Below are 24,153 nucleotides of genomic sequence, written 5' to 3' on the forward strand. Positions count from 1 at the left end.
CAAGGAAGCCCTACCATTATTTAATGCTTCGATCTTAAATATGATCAATCTATCTTTGTTAGTTGGCTATGTACCACAGGCTTTTAAGGTGGCAGTAATTAAACCATTACTTAAAAAGCCATCACTTGACCCAGCTATCTTAGCTAATTATAGGCCAATCTCCAACCTTCCTTTTCTCTCAAAAATTCTTGAAAGGGTAGTTGTAAAACAGCTAACTGATCATCTGCAGAGGAATGGTCTATTTGAAGAGTTCAGTCAGGTTTTAGAATTCATCATAGTACAGAAACAGCATTAGTGAAGGTTACAAATGATCTTCTTATGGCCTCGGACAGTGGACTCGTCTCTGTGCTTGTTCTGTTGGACCTCAGTGCTGCTTTGATACTGTTGACCATAAAATTTTATTACAGAGATTAGAGCATGCCATAGGTATTAAAGGCACTGCGCTGCGGTGGTTTGAATCATATTTGTCTAATAGATTACAATTTGTTCATGTAAATGGGGAATCTTCTTCACAGACTAAAGTTAATTATGGAGTTCCACAAGGTTCTGTGCTAGGACCAATTTTATTCACTTTATACATGCTTCCCTTAGGCAGTATTATTAGACTGTATTGCTTAAATTTTCATTGTTACGCAGATGATACCCAGCTTTATCTATCAATGAAGCCAGAGGACACACACCAATTAGCTAAACTGCAGGATTGTCTTACAGACATAAAGACATGGATGACCTCTAATTTCCTGTTTTTAAACTCAGATAAAACTGAAGTTATTGTACTTGGCCCCACAAATCTTAGAAACATGGTGTCTAACCAGATCCTTACTCTGGATGGCATTACCCTGACCTCTAGTAATACTGTGAGAAATCTTGGAGTCATTTTTGATCAGGATATGTCATTCAAAGCGCATATTAAACAAATATGTAGGACTGCTTTTTTGCATTTACGCAATATCTCTAAATCAGAAAGGTCTTGTCTCAGAGTGATGCTGAAAAACTAATTCATGCATTTATTTCCTCTAGGCTGGACTATTGTAATTCATTATTATCAGGTTGTCCTAAAAGTTCCCTAAAAAGCCTTCAGTTAATTCAAAATGCTGCAGCTAGAGTACTGACGGGGACTAGAAGGAGAGAGCATATCTCACCCATATTGGCCTCTCTTCATTGGCTTCCTGTTAATTCTAGAATAGAATTTAAAATTCTTCTTCTTACTTATAAGGTTTTGAATAATCAGGTCCCATCTTATCTTAGGGACCTCGTAGTACCATATCACCCCAATAGAGCGCTTCGCTCTCAGACTGCAGGCTTACTTGTAGTTCCTAGGGTTTGTAAGAGTAGAATGGGAGGCAGAGCCTTCAGCTTTCAGGCTCCTCTCCTGTGGAACCAGCTCCCAATTCAGATCAGGGAGACAGACACCCTCTCTACTTTTAAGATTAGGCTTAAAATGTTCCTTTTTGCTAAAGCTTATAGTTAGGGCTGGATCAGGTGACCCTGAACCATCCCTTAGTTATGCTGCTATAGACATAAACTGCTGGGGGGTTCCCATGATGCACTGTTTCTTTCTCTTTTTGCTCTGTATGCACCACTCTGCATTTAATCATTAGTGATCGATCTCTGCTCCCCTCCACAGCATGTCTTTTTCCTGGTTCTCTCCCTCAGCCCCAACCAGTCCCAGCAGAAGACTGCCCCTCCCTGAGCCTGGTTCTGCTGGAGGTTTCTTCCTGTTAAAAGGGAGTTTTTCCTTCCCACTGTAGCCAAGTGCTTGCTCACAGGGGGTCGTTTTGACCGTTGGGGTTTTACATAATTATTGTATGGCCTTGCCTTACAATATAAAGCGCCTTGGGGCAACTGTTTGTTGTGATTTGGCGCTATATAAAAAAATTGATTGATTGATTGATAGTAATGTTTATTCTGGGGAGTGGATTAAGTGGCAAAAATAATGACTTTGCATCATCATAATTTATCTTGCAGATGACAATGTTCATCAATGCATTGGGGTAAATACTGATGATGCACTTAAAATAACGTTTCTTATCATATTTTGTGATCAAACATTGATATTTTTATAAACAAGATCCCCAGAAATGCAACCTGTGATTTTTATTTTTTAATCACAGCTTTTAAAAAGTTATGTGTTCTAAGTCGACTTGGCAGCTGTGATGCTGACCAGGTTTACCTTCTGAAGTTCAGAAAAGCACCATATGCATCCATAACGTTTAGGGATGCATTGATCCACAATTTTTCACTTCTGATCCGATCCCGATACCTGAATTTGGATATCTGCCGACACCAATACTTTCCGATCCGATACCAGAGCTCTGTTTGCTTTAATATAATTATTATTATCATTATTTTTGATTTTATATGAGGAGTTTCTTAAAAAGGAGACCTGAAAGTTCAGCTACGATTTGCCAGAAAGTGAATCTAAGATGAAAGCCTAGATTTGATGTTTTGGTGAAAGAATTAAGTACTTTTATTTTTTATAGACTTTTATAGCCTTATTTTTATAGACTTAAAGAGAAAAGACAGCACTCTCTGTCTCTTTCTCTCCTCAATTTTCAATTTCAGTGGAGCTTCATTAATATGGGAGACATTTGTTTACATTGTCAAAGCAAGTGTTACAGAGTAAAAATTAAAAATTAAGTCCTCTGTCTCTCTCCCTCTCTCTGTGTGCCTGTCTCTCTTTCTGCCTGTCTCTCTCTCTCTCTTTCTCTATCTCCCTCTTTCTCTCTTTTTCTTTCTCTCTCGCTGTTTTCGTGCCTGTCAAACTTCGACCTTTTTGGAAACATGAAGCCTTTCAACTGCAAAAGTGGCTAACTTTTTACCACTCATTTTCAGCAACAATTCAGTTAATTTTTCAGAAAATCCGTGTTTGGTGAACAGAAAATTTGAACCCGAGAGCCAGGCAAAAAAAACCTACCGCCTCCTCACGCTCGGCAATAAACAAGCAGAGAGCAAACACCAACAGTGGCTCTTCTCCGGATCGGTGTTTTCCATTACATGAATTACGTCGGTATCAGAACCCGATACCGATCTGGGATCGGATCGGTCCCATCCCTAGTAACATTCCCACAGAAAGCAAGCCGTGGAGTACTGCCGCTGCAGTTTGACCCATGTGGGTCAAAATTCTAAGGGAAGTTTGGATTCTACTGGAGATACAGGATTATGTATCCTTTATCTGAATATCAAGGAACAAAATTATGAATGTCTTTAATTGTAAAAAATAAAAAACACAAACTGAAAGGAATTGCACCTTTATATGATGTGAACACTGGCCAAACCACAAGTTTTCCCTTCACAAAAGTTATAAGTCAACAACTCTCTGCTCTGTATTTATTAGCACAGCTAATACAGCAGATGGACCAACTAATGTGTTGCTGTGGAAACCGCACTTCAGCGGTAGATGGGACAAGGCGTTTATACGCCTCACTGTCCCGGCTAATACTGCAGCTGAATATTCCAGTTGTCATGTTTGTCACGGCTGGGATATAATTTGAGCGTTCATGTGTCACAACTCATACGGTCGCGTGGTTCCAAACGTCTGACTCGCTGCCCACACATTTCAGAATTTTTTCAGTGAACGCTGAAGTGAATATGTCGTTTCATTTTGTTTATTCACAGACATATGATCAAATTTGAGCAGTGCCTGTCTGTCTGTCTGCCCGTGGGCTCCTCGACTCCTCCTAGGCCATTTGACATTTTCCACTAAATTTGATATGTGGATGATGGTCAGCCCAAGAGTTGACCTTTAAGACTTGGTTTGGGCAACACAGAAGGTCATTGAGGTCAAGTCAAATGGATGGTGGACACCAAAAGTGACAAATACGTAGGCGAGTCCTCAGGTGAGATCAAATTTAGCAAAGATGAATCTTTGGGGTGAAGGTCACTGGGGTCAAAGGTTAATTTGCACCAAACTTGGTACACATATGTAGATGGGTTCCTGAATTGCCCAGGTGTGGTAAACCGGGTGCTGAAGCTCAATCACTGGGGTCAAGGTCATTGAAGTCAAATGTCAACATTGAACTTTCCCCCGATTTGCACTAAACGTGACGCACATACGGAGATGGTTTTGAGAATAACTCTAGTGAGATCAAATTTACCAAAAGGTCAATTGTTTTGGACAAAAGATCAAAATTTATGTTTTTCATGCTGACTTCCACCAAACTGTCAAACACATGGAGGTGGACTCTGGAATAGCCCAGCGAGGTCAGTCTGTTCTCTGGCAGACTCCTCCCACGTCCTTTTGTCCACATTACGTGACACACAGATGATCAGAGGGCCAGTCTGAGACTGTGGCCCTCTGTTGGAAAAGGACGGATTGTCCCCTCTGGGTCAGGGGAGAGATATTGACCCGAGTGGAGGTGTTTGTTCATGAGTGGGGGTAAGTTGGAATGTGAGATTGATAAACAGCTTGGGGATGCACCTGATGTTTGGACGCTGTACTGAACAGTCGTGGTGAAGCGAGAACTGAGCTAGAAGGTGAGACTGTTGGTTTACGCTCCTGTCCTGATCTCTGGTCATGAGTAAGGGTAGGAGTCGAAAGAACAAGGTCACCAACACATGTATCAGAAATGAGATTCCTCTGTTGGGTATCTGGGCTTAGACTCTGCAACAGTGTGAGAAACTCAACAATTTTAGAGAGCTTAGAGCTGCTGCATCTTCCCATCGAAAGGAGCCAGTTGAGGTGGTTCCTGCATCTGGTGAGGATGCCTCCTGGTCGTCTCCCTAGAGAGAACTTCCAGGTACATCCAACTGGCACTATGTCCCGGGGAAGATTCAGGACATGCTGTAAAGATTATGTTTCCCATGCTTCAGGAGCCCCCACCCCCAGGAAGAGTTTGAGGACTTGGCCTAGGATAGGGAAGTGTGGGATGAGCTGCTTAGTCTGCTGCCACCACTATGACTGATACCTGTTGTTTGTCATTCTAACTGCCTTGTTCTACTCTGTTTTGTTCAGCATTGTAAAATAAATTACTGCCAGCATGTCGTGAACATTTTGCAACTCAACATCCGTCAACGTGTTAATTAAATATTTTTCAGAGAGAAGAACTGATCAAATGTGTTATAAATAGAGCTTCTGACAAACGTGTTTTCATGAGCATAAGAGCAGTCAGGGCGTTTAAAGCTCCTGCGGCAGCTAACAGCAGGAAAACTACGATGCCACGTTCCTGCAGCAGAACTATTTGACACAATAATCACTTTGGTTTGTTGATCATTTTCATGGTCTGAGCTGACGGAGGCATGAAGACTCCTTTACCAAAGGGCAACAGCAACGATTAGACCAATTTATCTTTGGTGCATGTGTGGTAGAACTCTCACATTTTGTCAAAGTATACTCACATGTGTCCACTACAAATAGTATTTATTTCCATCTGTATCTTAATATTGTATTTTTCATGAAATGGTGTTAATTGCAAGTTGTTCCATTACTACAGCCGAGGGTAATATTGTGGTATACTATAATCTGTGTGTCACAAGAATAGTTAAATCTTTCTAGAGTTATGAAGTCTAAAGAAATTTTTCAGACCAACCCTGCAACATGATCCACAACTCAAACAACAATATTCTCTTTAATTTTAGTTTAGTAGCAGTGTGAAGAGTAGTTACAGAATTGCCGGCAATTTCTGTAAAAAGAAGAGTGTTCTGAGAGCACAATATCCCCCGCTGGCTAATGCTGCTTTAGTTCAAGTCCTTGCTCCATTCTGAGAACATTTCAAGATATGTGATAGTTGATGTCAGAATGCAGACACCAACTCATGAAACTGACAGTGTCTAGATTTTTTAATCAACAGCCATAACTTTCATAAAATGGGTCCAAGTAGAACAACAGATGTGTATTACGAACCTATAACAAGGGCTTGTACCAAGTGTTGGGGTTTTTCTACCTGCCTGAACCCCACCCGGTAGTTTTATGTGGTGAATGAACTCAAGAACTGACAGGAGACGGACTTCAAATAAACAGATGTTCTATTGAGAGATGCCTACACTGAGAACAGAGTCATCTCAGGCAGTGCTGGGGTCTTCCAGGAGCGGAAAGTCACCACATGCACTGTCCGCAACAGAAGAGCCCCCATCTTAGGCCTGAGCTCTTCTTATTCCTGCATTTGACCGCCCCCAGGTGGGCGGTCTTGCCCTGCCATTGTGTATCAGTGGCACTATGTGATTGGCTGCTAACTGGTGCATCGGCATGGTAAGCGGGGGATATGATCGCGTTGTTTGTTCAAGCAGCATGTGTCATATCAAAACTTTGTGATGAACTTGTTTGTGTCAGCGTGATAAGCAATAACAGAACGTTCCATCAGGCGTCCCCATGTTTGTCCCAGATGGATATGAAACACTTGTTTTTATCAGTTAGTCTGCATGCAAAGCAGTTAGGCTAAATCCAGTTTGTAACATTAAGGGATCTGAGGAGATTTGGGTGTGCGCCATTGAACATTCTGACACAAGTTTCATGAAAATCCTCCTAAAAATGTGAGAGGAGTTGATTTCGGAATACAGGCATCAACTCATGAAACTAACGATGTGATAATATGTGTATTTCCAGAAGGGAACAAAGACTTGGACAAGTTTCACAAAATGTGAGAAGAGATGATTTCAGAACGATTATACCCCGATACAGTAGGTGGTGGTGTGCAACTGTAAATCTGCTTTGCAGTCCACTGCTAAACACAAAGAACTAGTTTTTTAAAATTAATAACTGTTAAGTTTATTAAGATTGTCTAGCAGTGATTTCTCCTATTTGCTCCATGAGTAGACATGACATAGGCAACCACATTGAACTCTCACAGTCCATGAGATAATAGCGAGACTAAAACAATCACAATGGCAAAGATGAAGCCTTGGAGATACATAACAGAAAGAAATCAGCCTTTGCTTGACAGTGGCACAAAGCTTCAAGTTGAAAAGACCCAATCCGGAAGGCCATGATAATAATCCATTCCTTCCCAGAGTTTGTGAATTTCAAATTAGCAAACTAGCACGTAGTGTCCATTTAACATGTTTGTCTTCATAAATGTGCAATTTGGAGTGTGTCCACCCAAGTGTGCAGTATGTGGAACATGGAAATAGGTTTGCACACATAACACGATTTATCAAGGCTAAAAGAAATTTCAGGGGCTGAAATTGCATGTGTAATTTAGCACGTTTGAACCCTTGCTGCTAGCTGAGCTAGTGTTGCACAATCATTGAAGATGCACAGAAATTTGATTGAGTCATTCTGCGTGAACTGTTTGAGTATGCATTTCTTTATTTTCACACGTACTCTTCCTTAACACAGATAAGACTATGATTAAACATTAAAAAATAGTGGCTAATTTTTAACACAGTCAAACATCCACTGTCAAAATAAAATTATATGTGACATTTATCCTGTCTTTCTGTGCCACAGAAATATAAGTAGAAAGTCCTGCACCTGTGCCACAGTCTATATTCAGGACCATGGATAGCTACATACAAAACACACAAATGATTGTCATTCTACAGCACATCTTCTGGGATTATGTGACACTGGTATAAAACGCAAATTGCAACCTCACCACAGGATGGCACTAAATCCTACAGACTGCAGCTTTAACCATAAAGTTGTGACACTAGCTATGTGTGTGTCACGTTTAGTCCCATGTTGTCCCCACATTAGCTGTGGCAGATCCTGTAAGAAGTTATGTCACAAACATTTCATCTTCGCCCATTCCACAAGACTGCACAGACAAAACTATGTTGGTAATTTGTATCACGACTGCCCGTTTGGTGAACTCTGTCTGACTGCAAGCTGTTACGGACTCTTTCACAACACATTCCTACTGAAGAGTAAGTCACAGCTACCACACAGCAACTTTTCCATAAACGTTACAGCCAGAATAGATTTTCTCACAACCTTTTTTTTTTGTTTGTTTCTTTTTGCCAGGAGAGAAATGGTGTATGTGGGTTGAGGATGCGGGTCAACTCTCGGGGGGTTCAGCCGATACTGTTGCAATCACACATAATAAAACAGCAGAAGCTGATTTGATTTATGTTTACTTGCAAATGTTTGCTTGTTATTATGTATGCACATCTATTTACCACTGCCGGTGGTTGTTCTTTTGTCTTTGCTGGTAATGTTGGCTCTCATACTCCATTAGGAAAATTAAGTAATGGCCCGTTTAATGAATACTCTTTAAAGACTGGGGTTTCACAAGAGAAATAATACTTGTACAGTAGTGTTCAGAATAATAGTAGTGCTAAAAATGTGACTAAAAAGATTAATCCAGGTTTTGAGTATATTTCTTATTGTTAAATGGGAAACAAGGTACCAGTAGATTCAGTAGATTCTCACAAATCCAACAAGACCAAGCATTCATGATATGCACACTCTTAAGGCTATGAAATTGGGCTATTAGTAAAAAAAGGTAGAAAAGGGGGTGTTCACAATAATAGTAGTGTGGCATTCAGTTAGTGAGTTCGTCAATACTTGAAGAGGTCACGTTGCCTTATGCTGAAGAGGACATGCCCTTGAAATGGGTGTTTCAACAAGACAATGACCCCAAGCACACTAGTAAACGAGCAAAATCTTGGTTCCAAGCCAACAAAATGAATGCCTCGCAGATGTGAAGAAATCATGAAAAACTGTGGTTATACAACTAAATACTAGTTTAGTGATTCACAGGATTGCTAAAAAAGCAGTTTGAACATAATAGTTTTGAGTTTGTAGCATCAACAGCAGATGCTACTATTATTGTGAACACCCCGTTTTCTACTTTTTTTTACTAATAGCCCAAATTCATAGCCTTAAGAGTGTGCATATCATGAATGCTTGGTCTTGTTGGATTTGTGAGAATCTACTGAATCTACTGGTACCTTGATTCCCATGTAACAATAAGAAATATACGCAAAACCTGGATTAAACTATTTAGTCAAATAGCACTACTACTTTTCTGAACACTACTGTAAAGAGAACATTTTCCTCACGATGAATGTGTTTTGTGCAGAGTGCATACGCGAGGTGGATCAAAGATAAAAAAAAAAGGTGCGCAATCTGTTGCTAGGTATGTGAAGTCTATATGAAATGCAGCTCCTAATTTAAATCAGGTTTATGTGTGTAAAAACGTGTGCAAACACATAACTCCTGCAAAAAGATGTGCATGCTGATTTATTAATGGTGTGCACTAAGGATTGTGTCTTTCCAATATTTGTTTGTCTTAATGAATATGCAATTTGGGGTGTGTCCACCCGAGTGCACAAAAACTACGGATGTTGAACATGCAAATAAGTTAGATTTTGGGCTTCCATTACCTTGGCAGCAAAATGTCAATATTTACGCGACTTTAGCGCCATCTTCAATGTGCATCAATGTTAATATTCACCTTCAAGTCATACTCTAGTTTTACCCCATCAGAATAGAAAGTCTTTTGCATAACACTTGATCTCAAACCATTCCACTTCCATTTGGAGTTTTACAACCACGAGCACCTAAATTCTTTCTTGTTTGCAAGTTTTTACTCTTGCAGTTTTGTTATGACAACAAGGCACACGTCTTTACGAACACAAGGACCAAAATGGTAAGTAAACCATATTAATAATTTAGATATTAAAAGCCAAGTGGCCTTTGTGCATGCATATGCGTGCATACAGTAGTATTCAGAATAATAGTAGTGCTATGTGACTAAAAAGATTACTCCAGGAAAAGAGGGTGTTCATAATAATAGTAGCATCTGCTGTTGACGCTACAAACTCAAAACTATTATGTTCAAACTGCTTTTTTAGCAATCCTGTGAATCACTAAACTAGTATTTAGTTATATAACCACAGTTTTTCGTGATTTCTTCACATCTGCAAGGCATTAATTTTGTTGGTTTGGAACCAAGATTTTGCTTGTTTACTAGTGTGCTTGGGGTCATTGTCTTGTTGAAACACCCATTTCAAGGGCATGTCCTCTTCAGCATAAGGCAACGTGACCTCTTCAAGTATTTTGACATATCCAAACTGATCCATGATACCTGGTATGCGATATATAGGCCCAACACCATAGTAGGAGAAACATGCCCATATCATGATGCTTGCACCACCATCCTTCACTGTCTTCACTGTAAACTGTGGCTTGAATTCAGAGTTTGGGGGTCGTCTCACAAACTGTCTGCGGCCCTTGGACCCAAAAAGAACAATTTTACTCTCATCAGTCCACAAAATATTCCTCCATTTCTCTTTAGGCCAGTTGATGTGTTCTTTGGCAAATTGTAACCTCTTCTGCACATGTCTTTTATTGGATTGGCATGCTTGCAGTTCTGGCTTGTCCCTAATGGGGAATGCGGAAAATTTTGAAAGGAAAAATGCATCAATGATAACGCTATACTGCTGCACACCATGAAGAATGGAACAAAATAACACCTGAAAAGCTTCATTGTTTGTATCCTCAATGCCAAAATGTCTTTTTAACACTAAAGTGCTAAATGTTTTAGTGTAACAACTTTTGTTTTGGAATGTGTTACAGTCCTGGAATACAGGAATGGATGAATTTTAACAAATGAAAGGAAGTGGACCACACAAACCATGAAATATTGGGTTCATTAGGTCAGTGATTTTCAACCTTTTTTGAGCCGCGGCACCCTTTTTATATTTACAAAATCCTGCGGCACACCACCAACCAAAATAATATTATAATTCTATTACCTCTGGTTTTGCGCAAAACCCAATTATTGCAATAGAATATCGATACAGAAAACACCGCATTTCGAAAATCCTCAAGCATTTTGCGCTCTGATCTCAAGTAGGGCTGTCACGATTAGGAATTTCTGGAGACGATTAATTGTCAGACAAATAATTGCGATTGACGAATATATTGTCTATTTTTTTCTTTTTTTCCCCCTTCTTTATATTCTACTATTGTAGTATAATTACACAACTCTGGAAGAACGGTTGGCTTCTGTGAGTGGAGAAACTGGGAATGGTGCAACATTTTTATTTTTATCTTCATTTTACATACAGTCCCAACTTTTTCTGAATTGTGGTTGTTTCTGTTGCATTTCTTAAATTGTTTCTCCTCATCAGTCACGTTTTGTGCTTAAACACTGCATTAAGCCCATATTGAACAAATTAATACCTTTGGAAAGTAACAGCTGTTAAAGTTCAGAGTTCTCACCTGCTTTTTGTGATCTGTGCATCTGAACATCACCACAGCTTCTCCATGTCAGGGTTTTTTGTGGCTCAGTCATTCATATATTCTCATTTTTTAAATATGTTTTTAAAGCTATTTGACCGTTTATTTCATCTCATGATCTCATAAATTCAGCATACGACGCGCACATGGTGTGAACAGGACGGTAACGGCAGAATCACACCTTTAGAGAAAGTTCAGAGAGAAGTAAAGGCAGCTTCATGTTTTGTTTTTTTTTTTTTTTTTTAACTTGTTCACTCGGGTTAAAATCCTCTCTGCTCCGCACTTGCTGCGCACTGATGGTTCTCAGACTGTAACGTGTCGTGCTTCCATTCAGGAATCTCCCTCACTCACCCCTTCCCTCCCAGCCTGCAGCCTGTTGACTCCGCGCACGCTCACACACACACACACACACACACACACACACACACACACACACACACACACCGACAGCTCCGCATTTTAGACGGCTTTTGAAGAACACGGCCACTGTTTTAATCGGCCGTCTTATCCAAACGGCAGGACGGATCGCTCTTCAGCCTCCATGTTATTGTCCCGCCTTAAGACGAGAGCGAGGCTGCAGCACAATGATGTCAGATTCTGAGTCGTTTTATGCTTTGTGGATAAAACAAATAATTCACGGTAATTGCGAATATGAAAAATAATCGCGAATATGAAAAATAATCGCGATTGACGAATATTGTAATAATTGTGACAGCCCTAATCTCAAGAGTTTTTTTTAGACGTGTCGACACTTTTATTCACAATAATCTGCCACTCTAATATTCACGGAGCGCAGAGGCTGCCTTCAGCGAACCCAGTTGTGAACGAGAAGGCCCAAGTCTGACCACGGTGACATCAACGGAGGTCAGGCCACTTTCCGTGCACACCTCCACAGCCAACGCTGTTTCTCCTTCCCCAGAGGAGCCATGCTCTGTGAGCAGTTGAGATTCATGCTGTAGTCAGCAACCCGTAACCATGGAGACGCACAACGCTATGTGCGCAAGTATGTCTATTATACTATAGTACAGCGCTTTGCTACCATCTACTGGAATAAAAGAGCATTACATCATCTGCCACACTATTACAGCACATACACCCGATAATGGTGATGTTTGATAATTGCCCACAGCACCCCTGACGATCGATCATGGCACCCCAGGGTGCCGCGGCACCCTGGTTGAGAATCACTGCATTAGGTCACTGTTGTATTTTTTTACATATCATTTTCATATTTAAATATCATTTTTGTTTTCATATTCTTTTAAAATTGCCTTTTTTTGTATCATCCAAACTTTTTCTGATTTGAGGTAGCATATTAAATTTTAATTATAACCCTTGAGTGTAGCAGGATAACGTCTGTGTGTCTATCTTCAAAATAACTCAAACAGATAAGCGGATTCTCAAAGAAAAGTAGGTGGAGATATCCCTTGGATGAGTATCTCGATATGGTTAACGGCCCATCCATGCTATGACAGTTAGCCCGGTGTTTGATGACACAAAATGAAAAGAGGTCCACTAGACTCACCAGGAGCTAATTCCACATCAGTTGGACAACGCTGATGTTTGTTGTGGTCCATTTCACCATGCTTAAAGTATTTGACGTTCATGCTAAAATGCCAGCAAGTGTTGAGCTCCACTATGGCACCTCTGCAAGTATGCCTTTACTGCTCCGCGCACCTCCACCGGCCAACGTTGACCAATGTGGGAGTGGACGCACCAGCCCTTGTAGGCCCACATTTTTCCCTACACAGTAAATCCTTTACTTCTCATTTTGCACAAAATGTTTTCCTCCTGCAGTAGTTGGGTAACTGGGTGTCTTCCTCTCTTGCAGGGGTGTAGTACGAGTGGATGTTAGTCTGCAGGATGTTGATATCAACCAATGTTCCAGTGATGGCTGGTTTGCTGGAACCCATCGATGCAACCTGACCAGTATGGAGGTGAGTGCCTGGCACGTGATTGGTTCTCGTGGTCATGCCCGCAGTCTTAAGACGCGCCACATGTGCAAAATGCCCCGATGAATGGATGGTGATCTTATACTCTACCCCAGGAAAAGCCATTGGAAAAGCCATTTTTCCCCATTTAGCTCTTGTACCAACATTGCAAAATTAGAGAATAAAATCTAATTTTATTCACAGTTTGCCTAAATAAATTCTTAATAAACAGTTCTCTGACACCTGATATCAAAATGTTCCTTTCAGTGGACCTGGAACACAACCTTTTGGTTGACCTTGTAAAACATTTGTATTCAGTTACAATAGTGCTGATGTTGCGATTGCCTCTGCACAAGTAAAAACAAGTAACTGACATTAATAGCTGCAGATTCAACCAGCCTGAACTTTCAGAAAATTAAACTAATCTGACAATATGTTGGTGTTTACATTCACAAATAATCATTGAATTTGAAAGCCAATTATACACACAAATAATATGAAGCAAAATGAGTCAGTTGATCCATATTCTTGTGTCACAAGGTCATAGAGTGGAATCATGAATCAGAGGAAGAGCAGTAAGAAATGTTCTGTAACACACATTTCCTGAGGTAGCACAAAGATATTCCAGAATATTTTTTTGTCTCTCTCTGTTTATTTTCTTTGGCATTTTTTTTTTAATTAAAACCACTATAATTAGTCAAAACATTTCACTGGATTTTTAAAAAGTTGTATATAATTCTCGTTTTACATTTTACTTGGTCCACATTTTATTTTATTTTATTTTACCTTATGTTTATATTAGTTGTACATATACTCTGAATAATTTACCATTAAATTTCACTATCTTTATTTAGCCAAAAGTTACTCGCACCACGGAAGCACCTTTTTGGAGTTGCACTCAAATCTCGTTGTAATGCAAATTGCAATGACAATAAAGTCGATTCTGATTCTGAAGTGATAATGCTGACAATATTAATATTAAAATTGCAAAAGCATAGTCATAATCATAGTCACATACTGTGCATATACTTGTATGTCTAAAATTATGCTTTAAATTCAAAGTGAACACAAATGTCTATAACATAACATGACATAAATTAAATAAACAAAAAAAAATCTCAGAGCCATAACAACAGAATGCATAAATGTGTGCCATGTCTGTTATAATACAACTAAATTTCTTTAGATGAATCGGTCTACAGCGATAGACTGGCATCCTGTCCAGGGTCTACCCCACCTCACGCCCTATGACTACTGGGCTAGGCTCCAGCCGTGACCTTTGATTGGATTAATCGGGATGGAAAATGAATGAATCAATCAGTCTATATATGTCTTGGACTCCATTTACGTCAGTCATTAAGAAAAACAAACAGTATGATGCTGTATGGTAAATAGGTCTGCAGGTAGGCAGTTCTCAAAAAGTGAATCGAGATTGGTGAGGGAAGCCACCAAGATTCTTATGTCAACTCTGGAGGAGTTATACGTTTCTGTGGCTATAAGTACAACTTCACAGTGCAGTCAAACACAGAAGGATTCACTTCAAAAGAAGAAATTTAATACTCGTATAGAGGAAACAATGTTATGCTGCCATCCCCTTTTCCACGTTTGCGGTCAGACAAAAAGTGTAGAAAACAATTTGTAGTCACACAGCACTTTTAAATAATTCTATGAAAACAATACTGTTGAACGTGTCTGTGAGCCATGATCTGGAAATGACCAAAGATGATTTTTGGGGCAAATTTTGTATGTTGTACGGAAGCGTATTGCATTCACTGGATAAAAAAAAAAATAGACCACTGATCTTGTAATTTCGAGATAAGATTATGATTATGATTATTATGAGATATATTTTCTCATAATTACGACATCGGGATCTCATAATTACGAGAAAAGATCTCGTAATTATGAGATCTTTTCTCGTAATTCCGTGATCAAGATCTCGGAATTACGAGATCAGGTGTCTCCAGCTTCCTCGTATGCGCGCTTCCTCAACGATCAGCGGGCATGATGGCGCTGTCGCAATTAATCTGCTGTTACCACCTTCTCTGTCTGAGACACTGGGAAATACTGATATTTCTTAAAAATGAGGATGATATTAATATTAGTATGTCAACACTGCAGGCATCTCAAGTCGTTGGGATTGTTCCAGTCTGACGTGCTGGACGTCGCTCTCTTTCTTACGTACGGAAGCTCTGAGCTGCCAAGCCCTAATATATATTTGGCTCAGTATCATGCAGTTACGTGAAAAGTTTCATGTTATAACGTGATATTTATCATGTTATAACGTGATACTTATCACGTTATTTCATCATATGAAATTATCATGTTATTTCATGATGTGGTATTTTCACGTTATAACGAGAAATTATCACGTTATAACAAGAAATTATGCTCCACGTCGCCGTAATTATGAGATCAAGCTATTGTTTTTATTTATTTATTTTCTGTGTGTGTGTGTGTGTGTGTGTGTGTAATCGCTTCCGTACTTCCAGTCCAAGCGTGAGAATGCCCGAGTCATAATCGAAAATAGGCCAATTTGTAACCTCCGACACTGCATTGTGATCCACACCACGGCGCGCAAAAAGTGTGGATTTCCCACTAAACTGTTGCTATATGAATGAAACTCCTCCAGCGAGACGAGGCACAGCTCGGGCACACAGACTGGCATGTGCCCGGTTGAGAGTGAGCCCTGCTGTGTCCCTCAGTGGTCGGTGGGTCTGTGTGAGTGAAAGCTGGAAGTCGCCCCGTGCTCCTCCCTGGACATTCATCCAGGAGCACTTCAGGGAGAAAATCCACACTTTGTCTGATTATAGTGTGTTATCATCGGCTGAGCTCAGCTCATGTCTGTGCTGAGGGACTGGAAGTACGGAAGTATATACATAAAACTATTTAGACACCTGATCTTTTCTCATAATTATGAGATCAGGATCTCGTAATTACGAGAAAAGATGTCGTAATTATGAGATATTTTCTCATAATTATGAGATCCTGATGTCGCAATTACGAGAAAAGATCTCATAATTATGAGATCTTTTCTCGTAATTCCGAGATCTTGATCTCGGAATTACGAGATCAGTGGTCAATTTTTTTATCCAGTGGATGCAATACGCTTCCGTAATGTTGGAATGTTTTGTTTGAAGTCTTTTTTTTTTCCGGCGGGAAGCTTTCTAGCTAACAGCTAGCTTCCCAGCAATGCTCCTCGATGTGTGCTGTTTTGGTGATGGATTTGGAAGAGGTGGTGTAGATCAGATTGCTTCATAAGGCCCGTGATGTCATGGATTGTAGCAAGCCTGCTTCATCTGAGTATTTCTCTGTGGACAGTCGGGGCCACAGACTTTTACGGCGGCTGTCGATAGAAGCTGTCAGGATTTTGCTGGCGTTGCACATCAGTCTGTCTGCTTACGCCGCACACGTGTGCTTCCTTTCCAGCTGAATGATTGAAGCTGTCGTGTCTTGAAGAGTCGCACAACAGTAATCCCTTCATTCTTGGTTGGGCTTTTCATGGAAAAATTTGTCCTAGTTGAGGAGACATAAAGGACAATTCAATCCTGTTTTTTTTTTTTTCAAGGTTTTGTTGCCACTAGATGTCAAGTTGTTCTTTGTCAGAGGAATTCTGAGCCTGTGAATGAAGATTCCGCTACCTTGGAAAAACTCAACTATACATTGAGTACTGCGGTGTCTTTATATACATGAGGAGGTGCAGCAGGTTCATAGGGCCTGACTCACATGCGGTAAACGTGCACACGGAAAACTCATGCACTAAACATGCAAATGCAGTTAGACTGTGAATGTTGCCAGGTGATGGAAAAGCTCAGAGCACAGAGGGGGTGTTGCCACATATTTTCCACTGGACGCCTTTGCTTACAAAATAGTTGTTGGCTGCTACATTAATGTGCAAAATGATAGTTAGGGCTCCTTTAGGACATGATATACACAGACTGACAGGAAAACAATGAGAAATACCAGCTATAGCCCTCATCGTTCATAAATTACAACGCATCTCCAGAAAATTGGCTTAAATCAAATCACCACCTTAACAAGTTCCCCTTCTGTCAGCAAAAGCACAGTTCCAGGTGAAAGGGAGCTGATGGAGGAGGAGGAAGTCTCTCTGGCTATGAATAGAAAGCAGGTCTGCAGAGTAATCACGTCTTGTAGGGCTGCGTGTGCATGATAATGTGATAAAGCACGATTAGAAGGGATGTCCCATATTTGCAGAAATGGAATAGTTTAGTTTTAAAACCTTTAAAGAAAAATCCCGAGCAGGTATTCCTCCCGCATGTGCCGCTATTTGTTGGTTAATTGGTTTCTTTGGGACCATTGAATGTAAAAAAAAAAGAAGAGATTTTTGCCTATCTTAATCTTAAAATTCTTCTTTTTAAATGATATTTTATTAGAAACAAGTAGAATTATCGGGTGTTGCTGCATTTAGTGTTTTTTTTTTTTTTTTTTCTGAAACAATACTGTAAGTTGTCACATTTCATTCCAACTCCTCAGACGTTCCTCGTTACAACATTTGCAGCTTCTGCTCCGACGCCACATTCTGCTCCGCTTGAACCACTCTGGCAGGATTTATCCAACGCCAATTGCTTTCATCACACATTCAGCTGTTCTTTTTCATTTAAGTGCCACTATTTCAGCAATTGCATTTGACAAAACAGAGCCCATTGCAGGCGCTCGGTTCCCTGGCGTCCCCTCACATCCTGCCTCTCAGGCTGCTGTTTGTCCAGCCAAGCATGCAGGCAGCCCAAAGTTGGACCCAGTCAGATGTTATGGATGACCGATTCACCTGGCAAACCGAGACGGCAACAAACAAAACCAGGCCTGCAGCGATCCAGCAACATGCAGTCACATAACTAACGCATTTTATATGTATAAAATCTCAATATTTACAGTTTAAATTGGACAATTTCGTGATTATTATCAATTCTTAATTCATGAATTTTCAGTAAACATGGTTTATTGAACGTGAAATTCTGCCTGATGCATGAACACGGCCAATATTCATTTGTTGGAAACCTTGTTTCAATAAAATGTCTGATTTCATTGCAGATAAAAGTCACAAATAACTCACCTATTTGTGTCCATTTTTGTCTTGTACAATTTTTTTTTTCATTCATTACATTTGTTCCTTGTCAGCTGATGTCTGGTACGTCTGTCAGAAAAGTTGTGTAAGTGATCAAAACTTTGAGTGGCCAACAGAGAACTTTCCAGATGGTTGTCTTGTCCTGGACGTGTTCGTAGCGGATGTCCAGTCAACAAGCTGCTTTCTCATGTCAGTAGCAGAAAAACCGTCACAGCAGAATTCTCTTAACCTTCACAAAGCTAGCCATTGTCTCAGAACACTTCCTGTTTTCTTGCAAAATAAGTCTTTCAAAATAAGGGCACATTTTAACATAAACTTTGACTCCCCTGCCAGCACAGACTAACGATGTCATCACAGGTAAGATGCAGATGAGACGAGAAAAACATCATGAAAACCTTTTTTTTTTTTTTCCTTTTTACAATGTTTTTGGGTCATGAAAGGATTTAATTTTGGGTGGCTGTGTAATCAGCTTTAATAAAAAAAGTATCTAATTTAGGGTGGGCATTTAACCAACTTTCTTCATAAAAGGGCACTATGATGTGCACATACAGAAATTAACCTTGTGTAATTTTAAACTTTATTAGGAAGCTGAAGATTGAATCATGGACCACCAGGGGGCCGCAGCCCACTCTTTGTGCTCTACAAGGTCATCTGAATTAAATATAAACTGGAGTTTCTTGGAGATCTTTAGTGATTTTTCTAATTTGGATTTTTATTTTCAAACCCAGCTGCCTGTAAAAGTGATGATATCAAATGATGTGTGGACTTATTTGTTTATTTTACATTATTCTATTTTGAGTTTTATATACGAGTCTGAGGTTTAATTATTTTGGAATTTAGCCACTTTTCACTGTCGTTGAAATGCCTCAGACTTTTTTTTGCCTTGAAGTCACCTTTCATATGAGAATGTACGTGGTGGACGATGATGAATGTTTCAATCAATTAGCTTATTGCTCAGAACAAGCGGTGCGGCCCTGAGGGGCCGTAGCTGCTGAAAGCCAGTGACACAGAACCTGAATGATGACTCCAGCTGGCACGACAAATGCTCCCGACTCTGCAGCGAATCCTGTTGAGGGCAAAAACGAGAGCAAACGCTGAAAATGATACAACACCGACCGGCCTGCTACAGTGCTTTCATCGGACCCGCAGTCATTATAAAACATATTTTATTTAAAAACAATCAATTAAAAACCTCTTTCCCAATCTGACCCCAAACTGAAATGGCACCGTCCTGCTTTGTTTGGGGTAAGACTCATTTTTGAAAAACCTATTTGACGGAGGAATGACTGAGTTAGTAAGGTCATGATTATGACGAGAATTAAAAAAAAAAAAAAAAAAAAAAAAAAAATCATGGACTCAAAATACAAGCAGAAACCTCTTGTGATGAATACTGAAGCCAACACGGAAGTACCAAAAGCTGCAGTTCTTTGAATGGCCACTTGAGGCTGGCTCCAATATCGAGCTAATTCCTGTAGAAGCGCATGTTAAAATGCCCACATTTTCACCAGAAATAAACATACTTACAGCTTGTTACGAAACAGTTTTTAACTTTATAGCTACACAGTAAAATCCCTAGTGTTATATTAACACTGACAGTGAACAAATGGTCTCACTCTCACCAGAGTAGGACTGTGTGCACAGTGGCAGTGTGAATTTAACGCTGTCAGTGTTAGTTTTACAAGTACACTGGTGCGTCCCCGTTTATGAAAATTCAGTCAGGTATATCTTCTATAATACATTCCAAATCTAAGGTAGAACTCTGCTGGTGTATACTAAAGTATACTAGTGTATACTAAGGTATATCTAAATATCTAAAAAAAAAAGAAGAGTAGAGCCAGTTAGGTGCCTGGTCTTCAGAACCAGGGATGGTAGGTTTTGAAAAGCTTTTTTATCCCATGGGAACTCTCCCTACCCACCTAAGTGGCTAAAGAATATGGACAGAATGTATATAAGTGATATTTACAAAATCAGGGTAGTAAACAACATATACAAGAATATATAGTTATTACATAATATTATAGGATTTAGCTGGTGAAACCTAAATATTCATACAGGAGAAGATTGTAGTATACATCTACCTAGACTGTAAAACTAAATTATAGCTAGTAGGCTAAACTATAAATATGCTTATATTATTATAGAAACAAAAGCTATGATGTAAGATGTTTAGGTTTCATGACAACTGTCTGTTAAAATGATTTTTATATAAATCAGAAGTTTAAACTATTTTAAGACAAAAACTTTGGGATCATTTGGGGCATGGTCACCATCTTGTGTGCTGGGTCACGTTACTACCAGAGGTAGGTAGCCACTGTGGACTAGATTTTAGTATTTTCTGAGCATTTTACTATTACAAATACAGTTGTACCTGAGATAATATTGCTTGTTATATTGTTGATTGTACAATCGGACCATCTAAGAAGTTTGTGCTTCAGTATTTTTGTTGAGTGGAGTTTTAGTGTTGTTTAATTTTTGTGTTTGTGTTGTTAGCACTAATTAGCCTGTATTGATAGCTTGGTGAAATTCATTATAGCATGTCTAGACTTGTACATCACTTCTCTTATGTTGTGGCCATATGTTTGTGGCACTGAATTTTCAGACTTAATTTCAAAATCATTTCAGTGTATTATACAGATTTTGACCTTTCATCTTGACCTTTGCCAAAACAAACCCTCTAAGGTGTGAACTTCCAACTAGTCCTAGGGTCCACTAGTCCTTGTATTAACGAGAGAATATTGAAGTTGTTTTTACATTTATGGTAGGCTATATGTTGTGCTAAATTAGGTTAAGTAATGTTACAAAAGTGCGACAAACAAAATTATGTTGAATTACCATTATTTGCTGATTTTTCAATTCAACAGATTTATAGACAAGAGTACAATTAAAGGTGATTATTTGTGTATGTCAAAAGAATCATATGTTGTGTAAATTAACAAAACAATCTGCCTTGTTAGGTGTTTGACAGTATTACATTTATTTGTGAACTTCAAAATCAGTTTTGGGCTGTAATATACACCATCAAATAATATGAAGAAGTTAGGACTAGTGGACCTTCACCCAGCTTCTGACTATCATCCACATATCAAGTTTGGTGGAAATCTGTCAGAGGACCCAGGAGGGGCACAAACAGAAATTAAACTGTGATTTCACAACAACAACAAACCTTTCTAACTTTAACATTCTTACTTTCTTTTAACCACCTTGTTGCTGTCATATTCATCCAGAAGAGTAACTGAACTGATTCCAGGCTCCATCTCAGCAAATGTCATAAAATCTGATTCATCCATATAATATCTGGTTTATCAATTTCACTTCATGGCTACACGTGGACTTTAATACGGGCTAATCCAGATACGAATTCATCCTTCGTACTACCTTTTGTAAAAATCTGTGGACAAACATCAATTACACACTGTTCAAAATAATGATTGGAATTCTATCACTTCTTCCCTGACTTTTTTTTCTATCCACAATTAACAAGTGAGAATGAAACAATTCTCTTTTGTGTAGACAAAAACAAAAAAGGTGTCAGATTGCAAGATGGCAGGCAGAATTTGGTATTTTTGAAAGAATAAGTTAACAAAAAAAGCAAAAAAAAAAAAAAAAAAAAACAAGGTTGAAGAGTGTCTGGGTCACGACGGCCTCATGAATTGAGGTCAAGATGTAACAGTGATGCAACACCAGGGAAAAAAAACCCCAAAAACATCCAAACTGCTCTCATCTCGATCACACTGATTTCTCTGTTGCACAATCATTAACACCATCAGTGTCAAACAACAGCGCCCCCTCCTCCACTCGCTCCCTCGCTCTTGCCTTCTGTCTTTCGCCTGTTTGTTCTCACTTTCATTTTTTCACAAACTTGTAAACAGGCAAGTGCACACCGTGTGATCATGTGAACATTTCAGTCTGCACAATGTGATATAAAAAGATTTTGAACCTGAAATCAACTCAAAGTCAATGAGTCTAACTGGTGAGTGAGTGCACAGGGTGAAGTGTTATTGTCTCCGCAAATGAAGGTGGGGTATTTTTCCACCCCTATTTGTTTGTGTGTAAACAACCTGTAACCCATAATTTTTATAAACTTTATGAAATTTTTAGAGGATTCCCTATTCTTTTTCTTTCAGCTGCTCCCGTTAGTGGGCACCACAGCAGAGCAATCGCTTCCATCTGTTGGATGGAATGTTCCATGAAGCCTGTCCTCAGACCGCTAAACATTGCAGACTGGGATTTGCTGACTGCTCATGCAGCCATGATGCATATCCAAAAGTAACATAATTTCCATATAGCCTAAACTGATCGACTCAAGGTCTTCGTATCTCTGTCTGGGACAGCAGGCGCCATGAAATATTCTGCTCTTTGCTTATCACGCTGACGCAAACACATTCAGCACAAAGTTTTGATATGACACATTCTGCAGACCATAACAATGCAGTCACTCACTCGCTTACAATGTTAAATGCATCACTTTTCAATCAATCACATAGCCCACTGATCCACCAGCAGGGCAAGGCCCGCCCACTTGGGGGTCAGCCGAGGGCAGTTTAAAGTGCAGGTGGACCTTAATGTCGGGGTTCTTGAAGTCATGAAGTAATGACTTCATGACTTTCTTTGCTAATAAAATTTTAACTATTAGAGAAAAAATTACTTTCTAATCTTTGGCTGCTTTCAGTGATGCCGGTATTTGGTTAGACTCTTTCTCTCCGATTGTTCTGTCTGAGTTATTTTCATTAGTTACTTCCTCTAAACCATCAACATGTCTATTAGACCCCATTCCTACCAGGCTGCTCAAGGAAGCCCTACCATTAATTAATGCTTCGATCTTAAATATGATCAATCTATCTTTATTAGTTGGCTATGTACCACAGGCTTTTAAGGTGGCAGTCATTAAACCATTACTTAAAAAGCCATCACTTGACCCAGCTATCTTAGCTAATTATAGGCCAATCTCCATCCTTCCTTTTCTCTCAAAAATTCTTGAAAGGGTAGTTGTAAAACAGCTAACTGATCATCTGCAGAGGAATGGTCTATTTGAAGAGTTTCAGTCAGGTTTTAGAATTCATCATAGTACAGAAACAGCATTAGTGAAGGTTACAAATGATCTTCTTATGGCCTCAGACAGTGGACTCATCTCTGTGCTTGTTCTGTTAGACCTCAGTGCTGCTTTTGATACTGTTGACCATAAAATTTTATTACAGAGATTAGCGCATGCCATAGGTATTAAAGGCACTGCGCTGCAGTGGTTTGAATCATATTTATCTAATAGATTACAATTTGTTCATGTAAATGGGGAGTCTTCTTCACAGACTAAGGTTCATTACGTTGTGTGGGCCGCCCGAAGAGGAGGTACTGCTGGCCAACGCCAGAGGGCGCCCTGCCTGTTGTCAGGTTTCAGGCACCAGAGGGCGCAGTTACCACCCAGGAGCCAGAGGACTAACAGCTGTCAGTAATCATCTCATCACCGTCCCATCCCATAAAAGACTGGAGGAGACACCACATCTCTGCCGAGATATCAGCTTACCTCTCAGGTAACCTCTCAGCCGTTTGACTGTGCTGTACGCACATGTTCTCTTTTTCTGAGTGTTGCAGGAGTTCCTGTCTACTACTGCCAGCTGGGAGCTGGATTTGTGGTTAGTGGAGGAGTGACGTCTTCACCCCTCACTCCAAACCGGCTAAGTAGTATTTTTCAGGCTCTACACGAACTGTGTTTCCTGTGTAGGTGGTGGAGGTGTTTTTCCCACCCTACTACAGTGAGAACTTATTTTTGCTGACTGCTTACTAGGTGTCCACACACCCACCCTTAACCTGTTTTTGTTCCTGCCAGCAGTACTGGATCTGACAGCTGGAAGCAGAGGCCACCTGGGGACTCGGGACTTAGCGGCTTCAGTATATTGCAGGTCTTCGTTGGCGGCGGAACCTTGTGGGCCCCGGCTCTTCTCTGGATAGGCATCTCCTACCCTCGGGCCTGCCCACACGTCACTTATTGTATCTTGTGATTGACTTTCTAAAAGCAGTAT

At 39.8% G+C, this 24,153-nt stretch overlaps 1 protein-coding gene across 1 annotated transcript in view; it reads left to right on the forward strand.

Moving 5' to 3' along the window:
• Window positions 1-24,153, forward strand: part of gpr158a (G protein-coupled receptor 158a) — a 206,753-nt gene that overhangs the window by 39,279 nt on the left and 143,321 nt on the right. Inside the window, 1 exon segment of the mRNA XM_034166305.1 lies at window positions 12,957-13,062. Coding sequence (XP_034022196.1) covers window positions 12,957-13,062 — 106 coding nt within the window.

This window comes from Thalassophryne amazonica, chromosome 1 (genome assembly GCF_902500255.1).
Source record: "Thalassophryne amazonica chromosome 1, fThaAma1.1, whole genome shotgun sequence".
NCBI classification, from domain to species: Eukaryota; Metazoa; Chordata; class Actinopteri; order Batrachoidiformes; family Batrachoididae; genus Thalassophryne; species Thalassophryne amazonica.